The sequence below is a fragment of the Porites lutea genome, chromosome 12, assembly GCF_958299795.1.
Source record: "Porites lutea chromosome 12, jaPorLute2.1, whole genome shotgun sequence".
In the NCBI taxonomy this organism is placed as follows: Eukaryota; Metazoa; Cnidaria; class Anthozoa; order Scleractinia; family Poritidae; genus Porites; species Porites lutea.
This window is the reverse complement of record NC_133212.1, coordinates 2273570-2290304: the sequence shown is the minus strand read 5'-3', so window position 1 is coordinate 2290304 and position 16735 is coordinate 2273570. Positions and strand designations below refer to the sequence as shown.

At 42.0% G+C, this 16735-nt stretch overlaps 1 protein-coding gene across 2 annotated transcripts in view; it reads left to right on the top strand.

Annotated features, from left to right (window-relative positions):
* The window catches only part of LOC140921807 (receptor-type tyrosine-protein phosphatase delta-like), a 58797-nt gene that overhangs the window by 39368 nt on the left and 2694 nt on the right, over positions 1-16735 (top strand). For both annotated transcript variants that reach the window (XM_073371808.1, XM_073371809.1), the window contains 24 exons: positions 1803-2005; positions 2732-3059; positions 3737-4132; positions 4610-4903; positions 5527-5630; positions 6179-6498; positions 7282-7570; positions 8333-8378; positions 8907-9060; positions 9511-9611; positions 10153-10250; positions 10328-10415; positions 10849-10925; positions 11055-11091; positions 11312-11409; positions 11890-12009; positions 12496-12650; positions 13285-13420; positions 13942-14185; positions 14560-14636; positions 14927-15061; positions 15338-15463; positions 15697-15851; positions 16361-16496. In XM_073371808.1, the coding sequence (XP_073227909.1) occupies positions 1803-2005; positions 2732-3059; positions 3737-4132; positions 4610-4903; positions 5527-5630; positions 6179-6498; positions 7282-7570; positions 8333-8378; positions 8907-9060; positions 9511-9611; positions 10153-10250; positions 10328-10415; positions 10849-10925; positions 11055-11091; positions 11312-11409; positions 11890-12009; positions 12496-12650; positions 13285-13420; positions 13942-14185; positions 14560-14636; positions 14927-15061; positions 15338-15463; positions 15697-15851; positions 16361-16496 (3917 nt within the window). The remainder of the gene's footprint in view (positions 1-1802; positions 2006-2731; positions 3060-3736; positions 4133-4609; positions 4904-5526; positions 5631-6178; positions 6499-7281; positions 7571-8332; positions 8379-8906; positions 9061-9510; positions 9612-10152; positions 10251-10327; positions 10416-10848; positions 10926-11054; positions 11092-11311; positions 11410-11889; positions 12010-12495; positions 12651-13284; positions 13421-13941; positions 14186-14559; positions 14637-14926; positions 15062-15337; positions 15464-15696; positions 15852-16360; positions 16497-16735) is intronic.

Sequence of the window (16735 nt, the reverse complement as noted above, 5' to 3'; positions counted from 1 at the left end):
TTGCTGAGGGGTGGAGTTGGGTGGGGAACATGAAGAGGATTGCTACCCTTAAAGAAACTATTTGCTGTTTTTGCAGCGGAAAAGAGACAGTTACCCGGAGGAGGGAGGGGGGGGGGCGGTGGTGCGGGGACTAGTCCTTATATAATCCATACAGGTACATGTATGTGCCACCCCAAAGGGTATGGTTTTTGCGCCGTTTTGGTCTGAAAACGGGTATAGACTTTGCCCCTTTTGGTCAGGAATCGGGTATGGTTTTCGAGGAAACTACGGGAGTTTATGAACGGATTTATCGTTTCAATTCCAAATGAATAAGAAAGTGGGAGGAGATCTTTGTTGTTGGCTTTCTAATCTAAGTAATGACATTATTTCTTAGAGGCCAGGTTTGAAAACGGGTCGGAAAAAAGACATTTTTTGGTCTGAAATAGGGTCAGGATTTGGAGAACCGGGCGGCACACCCCCACCAAGAATTCCCAGGTGTACCCCCCGGAGACAGTTAATCTGTTTCGTACGTGTTTTCAGGGTGCGGTATAAGGAGAGCAAAGTACATTAGTTATTTTGCATCGCCCTTCTTATATTTGCGCTAATTGCACCTTCAAATGTCCAGTGGCATGTTCAACATTATTCTAGAAATTTGTGTAGAAAAATCTTTCTTGACTGCTCTTGAGACTTGAGTACATTATGCCATGCCAACACGTATCCTCCGAATAACAAAAGTCCCTTGTCTTTGCTAATTTGATTAAGACGATGGATTACGCTTGGTAAAACTCGATGACGCTGTTAACCTTCAACCCTCTCAAAAGTCAGTCTTTGCGAGACAAAAACCAGTTTTAATTAAGCCTGTTGTTGAATTCCCTATGGTGTTCCACTCAAAACCAACCACTTCAGTTTTGGCTTCACTTGATGCTATTTCGTTTTTAACTATTTTTTAAAAAATAATTATTTTTTACACATTTAGTTTTTTGTACGTGGGCATTTTCTTGTAGACTTCCTTTTTAACATTTTAAGGAGTGAAAGAGTTTAGCGTCATTGGTGTTCAGCATTTTATTTCTAAGTATGCAAGTTGAGCTCATTGCCCCAGCTGTTAATTCAGATTTTGTCTTTGGAGAATTTTGGTTCTCTCGCCACACTTTTCCCGTTGATGCATCACAAGTCTTATTTCAAATTTATTTCTAGTAAACTTGCCAAGTCAATTCCAGTCAAAATAGGGGAAGTTAGATTTTGTTAGTGGAAATTAGCCTAAAGAGATAGTCTGAGCATTTTCCAAATGCAGTTGATCCCCAGTCTTGTCGAGTTTTTTTTTTACCTCAAAATTCTTGTCATTCCTTTCAAAAACATTCTAACACGAGTCTGCGGAAGGAAGTTGAGAAATTTATCAAAAAACTACTACAGTTAAATTTGTTGTGGTCATGAGACCAAAACCTGTCTGTTTTATTTTTCTCATACTGTAGCCAGCTGGCCCCAGTTGCACAAAAGGCGAATGATGCTATCCATTGGATAAATCTCTATTCTTTGGATACACAATTGTTTTCCTGATACTCAACTGCTAGAAAGTGCAGTGGTTTATCCCTGCCTTGTCCCCAGATGTCCCTCTCTCTCGATGAAAATTTGCGCGCAAAGAAATGCGGGAAGGAGTAAACGGGCTAGACGTACCTCACTGACCTCTCTTCTTTCTTCGTCCCATGGTCCCTTGCGCTTTGTCACCAGTACTTGCGTTTCGCGGTCACCTCTGAGTGAAAATTAAGCGCCTGAGGTGAACACTATCCTGACCGGAATCTGATCATTTATAATTTGTTTCTTTCTAGTCCCCAGTGGTGCGCCGCGTCAGCCAAGTGCCAGAGTCGTAAATTCTTCTGCAATTGTTGTCCGCTGGTCTCCCCCATTGCAGAAGGATCAGGCTGGCCGTCTCGAAGGTTACGCGGTATATTATCTGAAGGTCGACGACCTTGGTAACCAGCTTAACCCGCGCCCTAATTTACAAATCGATCACACGGCGAGGGGTGACTTGGTATGATTGTTTATGTTATTATACATTGTGCGTACTGTCCGTCTTCTCATTTATTAAGAGCTAAACTGCGAAAGAGTCGGTTTTTTCTTAAAAAATGTTTTTCAAGCAGGGCGTCCTGCATGACTGAATTTTCGCGTGAAGCGCGCGACCTTTACAAGCCCTATAAATTCCTGAGGCGAGAAAAAACCGCGTCTCTCCCCAGTTTCACTGACTTTTTTTCACCCTCGCTCCTGGATGTTTGTTTGACCACTCCTGCTTCGTTGACCGACGAAAAAAACACGGGCTGTTTTGCAGTCTAGTCAAGGGTCTACTGTTAAGTTTGGAAATCAGCGCTTCTCTCAGGTAAGGTAGTTTTCTGCTATCTGCTAGTTAGTATTCCTTTCTAGGTTGTGCGCTCACTGCATGATTTCTAATAATATTGACAAGCTGTAACTGTGTTCCGTGGGACGGTATTCCGGATATCCAAAAATCTCATCCCAAAATTGTTCACAATCAATTCCATTTAGATTCGCATATTTTGTTCAGTGCGCTGTTGTGTTTTCCACGTGATCTGATGCCAGACTCTTCACTTTGTCAACAGTCTGTGTCATTACTCATCTTTTCGATCATTCGAAATGCCTATGCTTTGACTGGACGTCCGTGGCGTGGCTTTCTTATTGATTTTTTTATTTAATATTCTTTTATTACGCTTCTTTCATTAACGATTTTCTTGTATCCACTGTACAGGCGATAGTGCTGACTGGTCTCCAACCAGATCAAACTTACCAGATCCGAGTAGCAGCGTTGACAAGAAAAGGAGACGGACCACAAAGTAATCCCGTACTTGCCAAAACAAAGCCTAAACTTCCAAACCCGCCACACGTGTATAATATGCCCTCTTCTTCCCCCTCGGAGGTGATCATACGCTGGAAGACTGTGGCTAGAGATATTTTGTCGTTTAAGCTACGATATGCCAAGTCATTACGGCGAATGCGCGCTGGAGATCAAGCCAATTTGAAGATGAAAGAAATGACTTTTCTTCCTCGCACAAATAACCACATATTTAAGGGATTAGGTGAGTTTTACATGTTTAGTCTTAGAGTCTTAAGTTACTCACCGTTTTCCAAAAGATATTTTCATTTGAGTATCTTTTAACGGGGCTATGTCATAGTGTTTGCTAAATGTTTTAAAACTTAAACGTGTCTTTGCATCAATAATGTTGAATTCCAAAATTAATGGTCCAGGTTTTTATTAGACCTTTAAATTTGAGGACGAGGAAGACCTCGAGTACGAGATTTGACTTGAAGTTTTTTCGCGTCTTGTCAAAATATAGACTTCCCGGAAAGCTTCATTTTACCATTTTTCACTAGAAAAGCTGGCATTGTTATCTTTAGTGAAGGAGGTTACGTCCTCTCCCGATCGCAAAAGGATAAAACTTCTTACATTTGATAACTTGTTCCCGCCACCACGACATTCACGGCTGTCTGGTTCATTTGTTGATATTACCAATTGCGCGTCCTTATTCGCAATGGAACTAAATTTAGCAAAGTAGTTTTAAGGGTAGTTTCCACTATCACGAAATTTATACGTGCTTACGCGTGTAGAATTTACGTGCTTAAATAAAATAGAGGCGATGTGCGAGAGGCTGCGTGTTAACGTTAAGGTTGAGTGGGGTTCAACTTTCTTTCTTTTTCTCTTTGTGTCTGTGAAAGACAACTGCTTCTGTCTAAAAGCTTAAAAACTATTTTACAGATCCTGGCGTTTGGTACCTGTTCAAAGTATCCACGGAAACTAAAGTCGGCAGGTCTCCAGAAAGATCTCTATGGGTCCAAATCCCGCCAGGACCCCCCTCCGGACCTCCCCTTGAAGTACGAGCTTCTGCCCTCTCATCGACAAGAGTTCGGGTCACGTGGAAGGAACCTGACGAGTGGAAGAGAAACGGACCACTTGCTGGTTACTCCGTCGTTTACAATCCTCTCAATCGTAGAGTGAAAGCCTTGGTTAAAAATGTCACAAACCCAAATCATACACGCACGACGTTAACGGACTTAAAGATGTTTACGGATTATGAAATTCGCGTCCGAGCCCTCGGAGTCAAGGGTCCTGGTCCTTTGAGCCGGTCTGTTGTAATCAGGACCAAAGAAGGGTGTAAGTATGGGATCAATGGAGGCGTCTGGGTGAAATGAGCACCTGCCCCTCCCTTTAGTCAACATTAACACTCATTTCTCACTTAGAGCAAAATTGTGACTTAGGGGAGTGGTAGGTGGTTAGTTACCCAAGTATCGTGTATGCTTAATGAGCAAAGTCCTGTAGGGTCTTTTATATGATTCGTTTTTTTTCCTTTTCCTTTTCTAATACAGACGTCTTTTATGATGTCCCGTAAATTGCAGGTGATTTTATTAGCGCCACTGTTTCTGTTGAGTATTTGTTAAAAGTAGACGTAAACTTAGGGCGTAATTGTAACAAAAGGCGGTTAATGTAAGCTCCCGACAGTCACGTGACATGTCACACATCTCATTTCGGTGTCATGCAGAAAATGTTGCGTGACATCGGACTGACGATTGTGAAACTGGCTCCCTTATTTCTAAAAAATGCAAGCCGTAACGCTGCTTGTATTCCTTTCAGTGCCCGGTCCGCCGCGTGACCTTGCGGCTGAAGCCCGCAGCACCGACTCTTTAACTGTCTCATGGAAGTCGCCCAAGTTTCCCAATGGTAAAGTACTGGGTTACTACGTTGTGTACTCCGACGATCAAAGCCTTCCAGTTTCACAGTGGAGTGGCACAGAACCTTCTGGCTATAGTGTCAAAATAAAGGCCCTTGACCGCGACAAGGCCTACTGGATTCGTGTGGCCGCTCGAACTTCCAAGGGCCAAGGCAATTATTCACTACCAGTCTCAGCAAAGACCCTTAAATATGACTGTAAGTAAAGAACCCGGGTGGGGTACTCCGGGGAATTCTTGGAGGGGGTGTGCCGCCCCGTGCTTTAAATCCTGTCCCTATCTCAGACCAAAATATGTCATTTTCCAAACCCGTTTTCAGACCTGACCTCTAAGAAATTATGTCATCATTAATTAGTTTACAACACCAACAAAAGACTATCTTAAATTCCATCTCGAGTTTGTATATTACGCTTGATTTCTTATTCACTTGAAATTGAAACAACAAATACGTTTATACACTCCTGTAGTTCCCTCGAAAATCACACCCGATTCCAGACGAAAATGAGCAAAGTTGATACTCGTTCTCAGACTGAAACGGCACAAAAACCATACATACCCTTTGGGGTAGCACAACCGTATATGGCTTACATAAGTTAGTATCCCCTGGGGTAAAGATCCTTCCTCATCAAAATTGCACTTTATTTGAGAGTTCTGTGGCGTTTATCTTACATTTTGAGACTTACGCAACTTTTAGGTGCAGTGTTGAGAGCACTCGCCTGTCACCAACGTGGCATGGTTTCGAGTCCAGGATTCATTTTGCAATGAGGTTTACCCCTGCTGGCATCAGTCGGTTAATGATCTTTTGCCTGATTTTCTTTTTAGTACCGGAATCTGTCCGTGAACTCAACGTCGATTCTGCTGATAGTGATAAGGTCACCATTAATTGGCAACCACCAGAGACAGACGCAGGAATAACAAAGTACAAGGTAAGGCATTCAATACAACCAATCATAGAACACTGTCACGCAACTAGGGCAAAGCGCCGGAAACGCTTTCGAACAATCTGAAGAATGCATTCAAGACAGGTTCTGATTTTAATTCCGTTTGGTTTAGAAAGTGTGGCGTGATTTTTCTCAGGCCAATGACAAAGCGGAAACAAGCAAAGCAACAGTATCGCGAAATATTTTAGATACCTTACTACTAATAATAATTTTTACTAGAATTATCTTTAACATGAAACTACGGCTCAAAGACATTGTGAAACGTGAAACAATAAGGATTTTATCCAGACTCAAAAATCCACGTTGTAAAGCCTAATAAACTAGCACACTCACAGGAAATTACCCCCCCCCCGCGCGCTTTCACTTGATTGGTATAAACACCACAGGAGTACATCCAAAGACCCAAAAATTAGACCGGTCTTGTAGAATGGTATTAAACATTTCACCTTTGATTTTAAGAAAACACTTGTGATTTGTCTTTCCTAGCAACAGTTGTCAAGTAGCAAGACCCATGTTTTTGTGATTATTTGCAGATTTCATATTCCGGTTCGAAATCCTACAAAGATCAAGGAGAACTCAAGAAGCTGTCGCACGGTGACAATATCTCAGTAGACGCCTTATCGCCTGGCGTCCAGTCCTACACACTGCGAGATCTTGTTCCTCACACGAGCTACAAAATAGAGTTGTCGGCTCTTAACTCCATGGGAGAAGGACCTAGCATAAAGATGAATGTCAAAACAGATAAGGGAAAGCCACCACCTCTGCAAAGACCCGTCATTGTCGAAGACGATCTCTCGGATGAGTTCATCCCCATGGAGCTGGAGATTGCCTCAGAGAGAAACGGCCCGATCAGGTAACTTGAGAGATTCTTACGTTCATCTTTTTTAAACAACTGCATCATTAAATGGAGGTTGGCTGCCTGAAGTATCAAGAGGCTTTCACTTTCGGCAGGCAGCCCCTAAATTGAGGCTGGCACAGAAGCGCAACGCAGCTAAGAGCCCCCCACACAAAGGGAAACGAACAGGCACCCGTCACACTGAAAAAAATCAATGCCTGGGTTTTGGTGGGGGGGGGGGGGGGACAAGAAAATGGCTGGAAGAACCTCGAGGCGTGAGCATCATAGAGCGAAGGGAGTTCTATACGCAAATGAATCATATGATCATATGTAGGGAGGATGAAATGGAAATACGTAAGAAGTGAAGTACCAATACTAACTCTTTTCAAACCCTTATTCACTTCACCAGTCTCTTCTCTCTTTCTGAAAAGGAGGGGCGAGAAGAAGAGAACTGGTGTCGACTTTCCAGGATCTTGTCATGTTTAAGCCTTCAAAGTAGACGTTCCTAGGGATCAGAGCCAAAAGAAAGTCAAGTCATATTCATGACCATTCTCCCTCCTTGGTCTTGCAGTGTTATGATTTTTTATGTCAAGGTATATTCGAGTTCAAAGCATGAAATCGATGCGTCTTAGTAAACAGCTTTTGTTCCTATGCAACGTGGTAAAAACAAGTCCAGAAACGAAATAAAATATTTCAAGGGAAAAAGATCTTCACTGCTTTTCTTTAGACTCCCTTCTATTTGAAGGGACGCACTGATAAATATTAACTCCTATTTTACACCTTGTGTTCTTCTACACACAGTTACTACATAGTGATCGTGGTACCGCTGGGCAATAGTAATAAACTTCCAATAGACAAGACACCTGACGACTTTTTCAATGAAGTCAGACGCCGGCGACGCCGGCGAGAGCTTCAAAGTGGTGCCGAGGCTCCATACATCGCCGCCAAATTTGGTCCGTCTGAGTTGCCGAAGAGATTTAACGTGGGGGATAAGAACTTTAAGAACCGTTATGGATATTACAACAAGGAGCTCACCAAAGGCTCTTACTATACTATGTTTGTGAGAGCTTATGTCAAAAATAACAAAGGGGTAGGTAGACTGTACGTTCGCCAGTGTCGTTTGGGATCATTATACTGCAAACCTACCCCTCCCCTAAGAAACATTTTGCCGTTTCGCGTCTTCTTGTCCTATTGTATTACAAGAAGGGTAAAGAGGGAACACTCGCCTTCCGGTTCCGGAGGTCACAGCAAATGTGGTGTGCGTTTGATGCTGTTTCTTTTCCTTTCTCGGAGACGTTTTTCCAGGCACTTAAGTTTTCCCCTTTTAAACACTTCGAAATTTCAATTCGCGAATATTGCCAACGAGTTGTTGACAGCTTCTTAGGGCCTGTTTACATGGAGGTGGGAATCCTAGGTAGGTGAGGTAGTCCGCGGCGGGTCACCCACCTATCATGTAAACGTGATCAGATGAAAAAGAGAGATTATATGGACAGGCGGGTTATCCCACCTAAGCGGGTTACCTCACCTACCTGGGGTCCCCCACCTCCATATAAACAGGCCCTAAGTTACTATTCTACGTTACGCTACGTTACATTATGGATTCAACTGCGCCTGCCATTGAGGCAAACAGATAACATTACACTACACTACGCCCCAACCCACGCACTCCACTCCATTCCGTTACGTCATGTTACATTACGTTACGCTACGTTACGTTTTTCGATCCACTCGCGTTTGCTTTGATTCTGTAACATATTGCAGCGTATGTATGTCACATACACTTGTAAAGTAGTCTTTACTAAGAAAAGCGCATTTTACAGCATTTTGATTTTTTGTCTTCTCTGTTTTATAGGATGACTTGTACACTTCAAGTCCCTTCGTGACGCCTGTGAAATTTGGTGAGAATTGTTCATTGAAATTGATCATTAAGCAACTTTTTAGCGATGAAACGTCGCGTGTAGAAAAGAGGCTTCTGATACTTTGATTAATCTGTTACAATAATTTCTGACAAAGCACTGTCTGCTTTCTGTTTAAAATTTTATTGGGAGCAGCAAATTTACAATAATCTAGCGTCTCCACTTGTTCAATTTTTATAATCAAGAAAGGTTTCCAAGAGAGTGCGCTATGTGGGAAGTGTAAGCTAGAGGAGGGTGTGATAGTTCGCTGTCTTACGAAAGTCGTTTTTAGTTTAACAGCTTAACTGTAAAAAAGGACAATGTCTGTACCAAGTAAAGTAGTCTGATCCAGACTCCCAGATAGTAGTGCTGTAAAAGTGTTGCGAAAAACGCGCGGGGACTGGGGAGAGTGCGAGGGCGCCATCTTGGGCATCTTATTTTCGCTTGTCCAGTTTTTTTTTTACTTTGTCCCTAGCTACTAGTTAAGAGCCTGGCACAGGCTATAACTATAGTATTATTGCCCAATACCAGGAGAACAAGCTGGAGGCGGAGGGAACCCAGCGGCTAGGAAAGAACCCGAGCCACATACTGGAGGAGGATTTAACCTGATTTTTGTCATCATACCTGCCGTGGCTGCCTTTGTGATTACGGCTATCGTAATTTTTGTCGTTGTATATTGTAGAAGGTAATGTTTCTGATTGATTGATTGATTGATTGAATGATCCATACATTTATTCATTCATTCTTTCATTTATCCATCAATCCATTCATTTATTGATTCAATTATCTTTTAATGATGGCAACAGGCAGCCAAGTAACACCATGTGAGAGTTCTTGTTAAGGAATATATCACCGCTTCTAGTCGGTTTATCTTCAAAATCATCTATCTTTTGTAGCTCCAAGATCGCGGGACTAGAAAATGCTGAAAACGAAAATTGAGTTGCTTTTCTTGCCCCGTCCCAATTTCAACTCCTTTAAAGCCCCAATTTCTACGAAAACGCTCAGGGGGATTAATTACGCGATAACTCTCGATAACTCTGTTAAAGGACATATAGGGTTTTCAACAGTTCTCAGATTCTTCGGTTTTGAAACGGTGACGCACTGATAGATTTGTGAATTTTGCTTTCAATTTTAGGAAAAGACGAGGTAACAATAAAACGACGAAGCACGTGGACGAAGAAAAATCAGAACCTTCCGACCCTGTGGAATTAAAGAGAATGACTTTCTTAACTCCAGGTACTTGAATGAATAAACATACGCATTCTCGATGTACACTTTCTATGGTGCTGATCGAGAGAATTTGTTAAACAAGTCCTATTTTTTCACTTACTGACGATTTCCTTGTTTCTCACGACCTTTGTGTTTGATCGAGCAGTGTTAGTGTAAGGAAAAATTAACTGTTGGTCACTCTTATTGAAATTAGAGAGTTCATACGTTTCATGATTGGCTGAAAACTGTCGCGCCAAAAAGCCAGTTTTCACCAGCCAGCTTCCATTTTCCCGCGCTTAACACTGGCTGAGTTATTTGTTTTGAGTTCTGATTGGTTGATTTGGCTCTCTGCTTGTGTTATGATTGGCTAAGATAATAAGTGGTCAAAGCTAAAAGGCGAATTAAGGAGTTGATACGTTTTATGAATGCCTGAACTTTCGCGCCAAAAAAAAGCGACTTGTCACCAGCCATCTTGTAAGCTAAGAGGTACCCTTAACGTTTAAATCCCGTTATTTTCAGAGCTGTTTGAACGGTAAATCCAACCAAATATCTATTATTCCACTTACAGGCATGAAAGACCATCCACCAATACCCGTAGCTGACCTCCAGGAGCGAATTGACGAGTTAAAGGCTGATCACAATAACAAATTCTCTCAGGAATACGAGGTATATATCAAGCTATTTGACGATTAAGTGCTCTTCAACTGCATAGGTCATAACGAAGCTCAATTTTTCTTTTTCAGTCTATCGAGCCAGGAGAGACTTTCACGTCTGACGCCTCCCTTCAGGAATACAATAGACCCAAGAACCGATATTCCAACATTCTTGCATGTAAGTGTATATTTGTATAAACTGCAAGACTCTCTAAATAAACCAATGAAGACTTGCTTGAGTCACAATTGGTTGTACGACGTATTTCCAGGCGAAATGTTAGTCGCTACTAATTGGCCGATGGCTGACTTATTGTCCGTCCGACCGCCAGACCGAATACTAAGACGTCAGACTGACAGACAGCTTAATCCTCTCACTTAACTAACTGATGGATTGCTAAGCATCCTAAGTAATCTTAACAACAGACAACCTATCTCTTCAACGATCTGATGAACTCTCTAACTTTCTTATCTCGTGGAAACCAGTGGCTAACAATTCTTTATTTAAAATTCCCCTGACTGCAAAGTACTTGGACGAACACGGATCTCTGAGCGGTGATTCAAATAGCAGGATAATTGTACTATTTTTTAGACCTCTCGCTTTTTTTCTTTAGTTGACCATTCTCGTGTACACTTGGCAACCATTGATGGCATTCCGGGAACGGATTATATTAACGCTAATTTTTGTGACGTAAGTAAATCCATGGAATAACGCTTATCAGTTGGAATATCTTAACAGAGTCATATTTCCAGACCATGCATGTAAAATTATTTCCGATGTTCTAACTCTTAATCCCATATTGTTGTTTCTTTACTGTAGGGTTATCGAAAGGAAAACGCATACATCGCGACCCAAGGTAATTTAACCCGTTACAATGTGTCTTAAACATTTTTCCCTCACGGCATGTATTAGACACATGAAGTTCACTCGAAACTGTTGAGCCTCTGAACAAAATCCTACAGTGGTAAATCTCTTTAAACAAACTGAAATACGGCGGTATTAAAGTATTTTGAATTTACACAATGAAGTGTGGCGAACTCAGTTGACCAAATATATTATGCACTATTTCTGCCTAGGCCCTCTTGACGAAACGATAGAAGATTTCTGGCGAATGATCTGGGAATTGAAAACTTTTACAATTGTCATGCTTACAGATTTAGAGGAGCGAGGAAGGGTAAGATTGAATGGTTGTCTCTGTTTGCCTCTTTAATAATTATAATAATATTTTTATTTCTTATAACGCGCAAATTCGCATATTTATATGATCAAATGCGCGTTACAGAGATATAAAAAATACATATGATAAAAGAAATATTAATTAAAACTAATCTAGAAATATTAAGACTCTCTAAAACCTATCTAAAAAAAATTAAAATATTAAAATTATCGAAAAAACTATCTAAAAGTCATAGGCTGATTTAAACAAAAAAATCTATTAATAAGGCTCATGCGACGAGGAAGGGCATTAAAAAGAGATGGCGCCATCACTACAAATGACCTGTCACCCAGTGTTTTATTTTTGATACCCCCAAAGTGATATTTCCTTATTGCAAATTGAAGACAATGGCAACAAGTGTCATGCGTCTACCAGAAGGACTGCACTCTAAAGTGAAAGGCATAAAAAGTGTTGACCTTATTCTTGTCAACATTTCAGGTAAAATGTGAACAATATTGGCCCAACGAAGGTACAGAATTATACGGTGATATTGAGGTCGCAGTTACGGACTGGGTAGAATTCGCTAACTACTCCATAACAACTCTTGAAGTATGCAAGGTAAGCTGCTTTTGATTAGCAAATAAATGTATCGAAATGACAGCTTCTTTTTGGCCCCTCTCTTTGCGTAGTTCAGTGGCTCAGTGGTGTACGGTCATCTCGCCACCAAGAGGTCTACTCGTCACCACAAAGTAACTCTGCAATAATTGACACAGTTAATTACCTATAGGAATTTTTATTTATTATTACCTAAGGATCCTTAAAAATCTGGCATATATCTCGTGTATATATCAGGAAAACGTTTTCTGTTGCCTTTTTACATTTCTTGGTGGCGTTTTCGTCGTTGACGAGGTTACCGGATACCTGCACAGTGTCACCTACTGCCGTGATGCCGAAGGTGGAGACCTCGAATTGGACAATAAAACGCGTGCTGAAATTTCGTCATATAAATGGTTAAGGATGCAAAGCAATGTCAACACTTTTTACCATCGCAGTGGCGATACATTCATTCTAACATCTCAAAATGGTTCTTAAATGATTCAACAGGACGGTGCCCCACAACCTAGAGAAGTCAAGCACTTTCAGTTCACCGGCTGGCCTGATCATGGGGTCCCTCCCCACCCTACACCCTTCCTAGCCTTTCTCAGGAGAGTGCGCTTCTACAATCCTACTGATGCAGGTCCTATCGTGGTACACTGTAGGTAAGGATCCGAGGGAACCTATCGGGTGGGGGGTGGGGGGAGTACTCGCTATAATGACCTATACGGGGAGGCTCCGCCCGAAATGGTACCATTTTTAAGCTTCAGGTATATGAAAGGGTAGGGGGAAATCTGTTATTTTGTTGCGTTAAAAGGCCCAAAAAGGCTCATTTTAACAGTACATTTACAGCAGTTTAAAGGGATGTAGCGATGTAGAGTTCGCGCCTAGGTATGTGAAAGAGGTACCTCTTCTGTCAAAAATGGTATATAAAAGGGTTAGAGGTCGGACCTCAGGGCAGAGCCTCCCCGAATAAAGCTTTGTTGAGTACCCTCCCCCCCCCCCCCGCCCCTGGGGGTTGATATTTTATTCCTATCGTTTGGATCTACCGATAAGTACTAAGTATTCTAAGCACTCGCTTATGTTATCATTTCCGGAAGAGGGGAAAACCGGAGTACCCGGAGAAAAACCTCTCGGAGCAAGGGAGAGAACCAACAACAAACTTAACCCCCATATGGCGTCGACGCCGGGAGTTGAACCCGGGCCGCATTGGTGGGAGGCGAGTGCTCTCACCACGGCACCACCCTTGCTCCCCAAAATTAAATTTTTATCATTAACAAAGCCTCTTTTTTTTCCTAGTGGCGGTGTTGGTCGTACAGCGTGTTTCATCGTTATCGACTCCATGTTGGAGAGAGTTAAGCACGAGAATACAGTAGACATCTATGGACACGTGACTGTGTTAAGAACGCAACGTAACTTCATGGTACAAACAGGGGTAAGTGCCAATTGTACGATGCCAGTTAAACTGGCCAAAGATAGGGTGGTTTTCGTTTGAGTGTCGTAAAACCAAAACCAAAGTAATTACTCTGGCCAATCACATAGGACACAGACAATACATTGAACCAATCAAAACTCGAAGTAATTACATGTGGCTGACGCAAAGCGCGGGAAAATGCATGCGAGCGCGTCACAATTGGCTTTGGTTTTACTTCTGATTGGATGAAAAGGTGGCGCGAATCTTTTAAGCTAATCGCATCGTGTAGAAAGTGCAAAACCAATTACTTTTCGACACTCAAATGAAAACCGCTCTAATAATTGACCAATAGAATTACAGTAAGACTGATTTACAACAGAAGCTCGGATCCTACTTGAAGGACTGGGGTGTATACTTTTTGAGAACACGCGAAAAATCTTACAGTCAACTCTCGTCCTGGAATCTTAAGGTCTCTGTTGTCGTCCTTAATCACATTCCTTATGTAAATATTCATTTTTTTCTGTTTGTTTTCTTAACCTTAGGAGCAATACGTATTCATTCATGACGCCCTTCTTGAAGCAGTTACCTGTGGTAACACAGAAGTGCACGCAAGAAACCTTCTACATCACATAAAAAAGCTGCGAGAGCGAAATGAACATGGAATTTTAGGTCTCGCCGAGGAGTTCAGAAAGCTTAGCAACCCACACCAAGCCCGCCGGTTGAAGCAGGGCACGGGAAGTCTGCCAATGAACCGATCAAAGAACAGGCTGGCTAATATTCTGCCATGTAAGAATCTCTGAGTGCAATAAAGTACAACATTTATCTACTTAGGGAAGGTTCTAGCTGGATATGGGGGTGGAGAGGGGGGGGAGGGGGTCTTAGGTTCCTTGCACCATCCCTCCCATACCCTTTCTTACCCCACGTTTCTCTTCTCCTAAGTAATAACCTTTATATATCAGGTAAATCCCCGCCCCTGCCCCTCCCCCCCCCCCCCCAAAATCAAAATCTTAGAAACTTCCCCTTCTCGCCTGTAGGAGATGTCTTGTTGCTTTGTTCTGCTGTTCGTGAACTGTCATCCAACATTTTTATTTCACAGCCATGTTGATTATGGACAACTGTTTTACTCATATTTACTGTGTTCCTCTACTTTCCTCCTTCAGACGAATCAACGAGAGTCCAGTTAGTATCCGCACGCGGAATTGAAGGTTCCGATTACATCAATGCCAGTTTTATTGATGTAAGTACACCAAGACCAATGTTGTAACCACCTTGACCAATATTGTAAACACCTAGACCAATGTTGTAACCACCTAGACCAATATTGTAAACACCTAGGCCAATGTTGTAACCACCTTGACCAATATTGTAACCACCTAGACCAATATTGTAAACACCTAGGCCAATGTTGTAACCACCTAGACCAATATTGTAACAACCTAGACCAGTGTTGTAACTACGAAAATCTCTATATGCATGTTGGATACGTGGCTGGTTCTTAACCTTACTTCGTTTTCTTTTCTTCTTCAGGGCTATCGCCAGCGCCTTGCTTACATTGCTACTCAGGGGCCTTTAGAAGAAACAGTAGACGATTTCTGGAGAATGTTGATGGAGCATAACTCCAACATCGTTGTTATGTTGACCCAACTTACCGAAGGAGACCGGGTAAGTGTAATAATCAAATGAAACAACTGATTGTCCTGTATGTGGCATCGCAAAGAAATCTCCCTTTTTTACATCTGAATCATATCTGCCTACAGGTAAGCTCTTTTCAATTCGCGGATACTAAGCCTCCCACCCTAAGATATAAGTTCACTTGCACGTTTAATTTTATTCATTAGCGCGAAGTTACCGTCACATTCATTTCGTATTTCGAAATAGTGCCTGAACCTTGTACCTTCCTGATTGACGTTAATTTTTCATTTACGTTTTCGCTGTTAGGAACGCTGCTACAAGTACTGGCCTACAGACAGATCAGCCAAACATCAGTATTTTATAGTGGATCCTGTTTCGGAACAAGAATTTCCAACATTTGTAATCAGAGACTTCAAAGTCAAAGATGCCATGGTAGGTGAATTTATTGACATAGATCGTTTGCAAGAGTGAAACGTGAAAATTAAATCGTTTTTATCAATACGTGGTAAATATCGCACATCAGTAAGTCTACGAAGATTTAAAGTCACTGACTGTGGTCAGTGTAACCCCAGGTCTAGTATTTAACTTAAACCTTGATCCAGCTCGAAGGACCACTGATTCCTCCAGATACCAATCATGTCCTTTTGTTTTGTTGTGTTTGTTAGAATGGTACAGTTCGAAACGTCAAACAGTTCCATTTCTTCGGCTGGACAGACAGCGGCATTGCAAATAGTGGGGAGGGAATATTAGATTTGATCGGCCATGTGCAAAGAGCTTACGAGCGGCAGGATGAGGAGGGTCCCATTACGGTACATTGCAGGTATGTCGCTAAAATAACGAAGCCAGACACTAATTAGCCTCGCACGCAGTCGCTCCTAGGACTTCGTCACACGTTCCTGCCGTCGTGGGGTAGGACACGTGACTAAACCTAAGAACGTCTGCGTGGGAGGCTGGACACTGATGAAAATACAAGAAACTTGCGTTTGCTTATAGTTTTGAGAAAGCAGAGACTTCTAATGTAACTCACCTTTCTCTCTTTCGTGATTGGCTCTTCCTGTTGAGTAAACGGCCTGGCAATACAGTGATATATGACACTTCTTAGACGTCCAACTGTTTTGGAACATGCATGACATGCTCCGACACTTAAATATACTGTTTAGTAGCTCTTAAAAACCAACCTTCAAGAGTCAAATGCTAAAGCAACGACCTTCTTGACTTTGGGAAATTTTCGGTAGCCTTGGTAAACGAACCTAACAAGAAATGCAGTAGTCAAATTGCAAGTCTTGAAAGTGTTTGTTTTCATTAATTTACCCCTTGATTATATTTTAGTGATGGCGTTGGGAGAACAGGGGTTTTCATCGCCCTGTGCATTGTGCTAGAACGCATGCGTTCTGAAGGAGTAGTAGATTTGTTCCAGACCGTCAAACTTCTTAGAACACAGAGACCAAGCATGGTGCAAAATCAGGTATGTCTGCTTTGGCGGTATGTCGTATATTTTGCGTTAACGTAAGCATAGAACTTTTTCAGTTCAGTCGTAAAGGAAATTTCGCGATGGCAAAACAAAATTGGCAAACAGAATTTTGCGCCAATCTCTCAAACAATGGCGAGCTAAAACCTATTGCGACTGTGTGATCTTCCCGTGCTTTAAGGGTTCACTATAAGTGTTCGCCTCAACCTCTGACTTGCTCATTGGATCGATTGCCC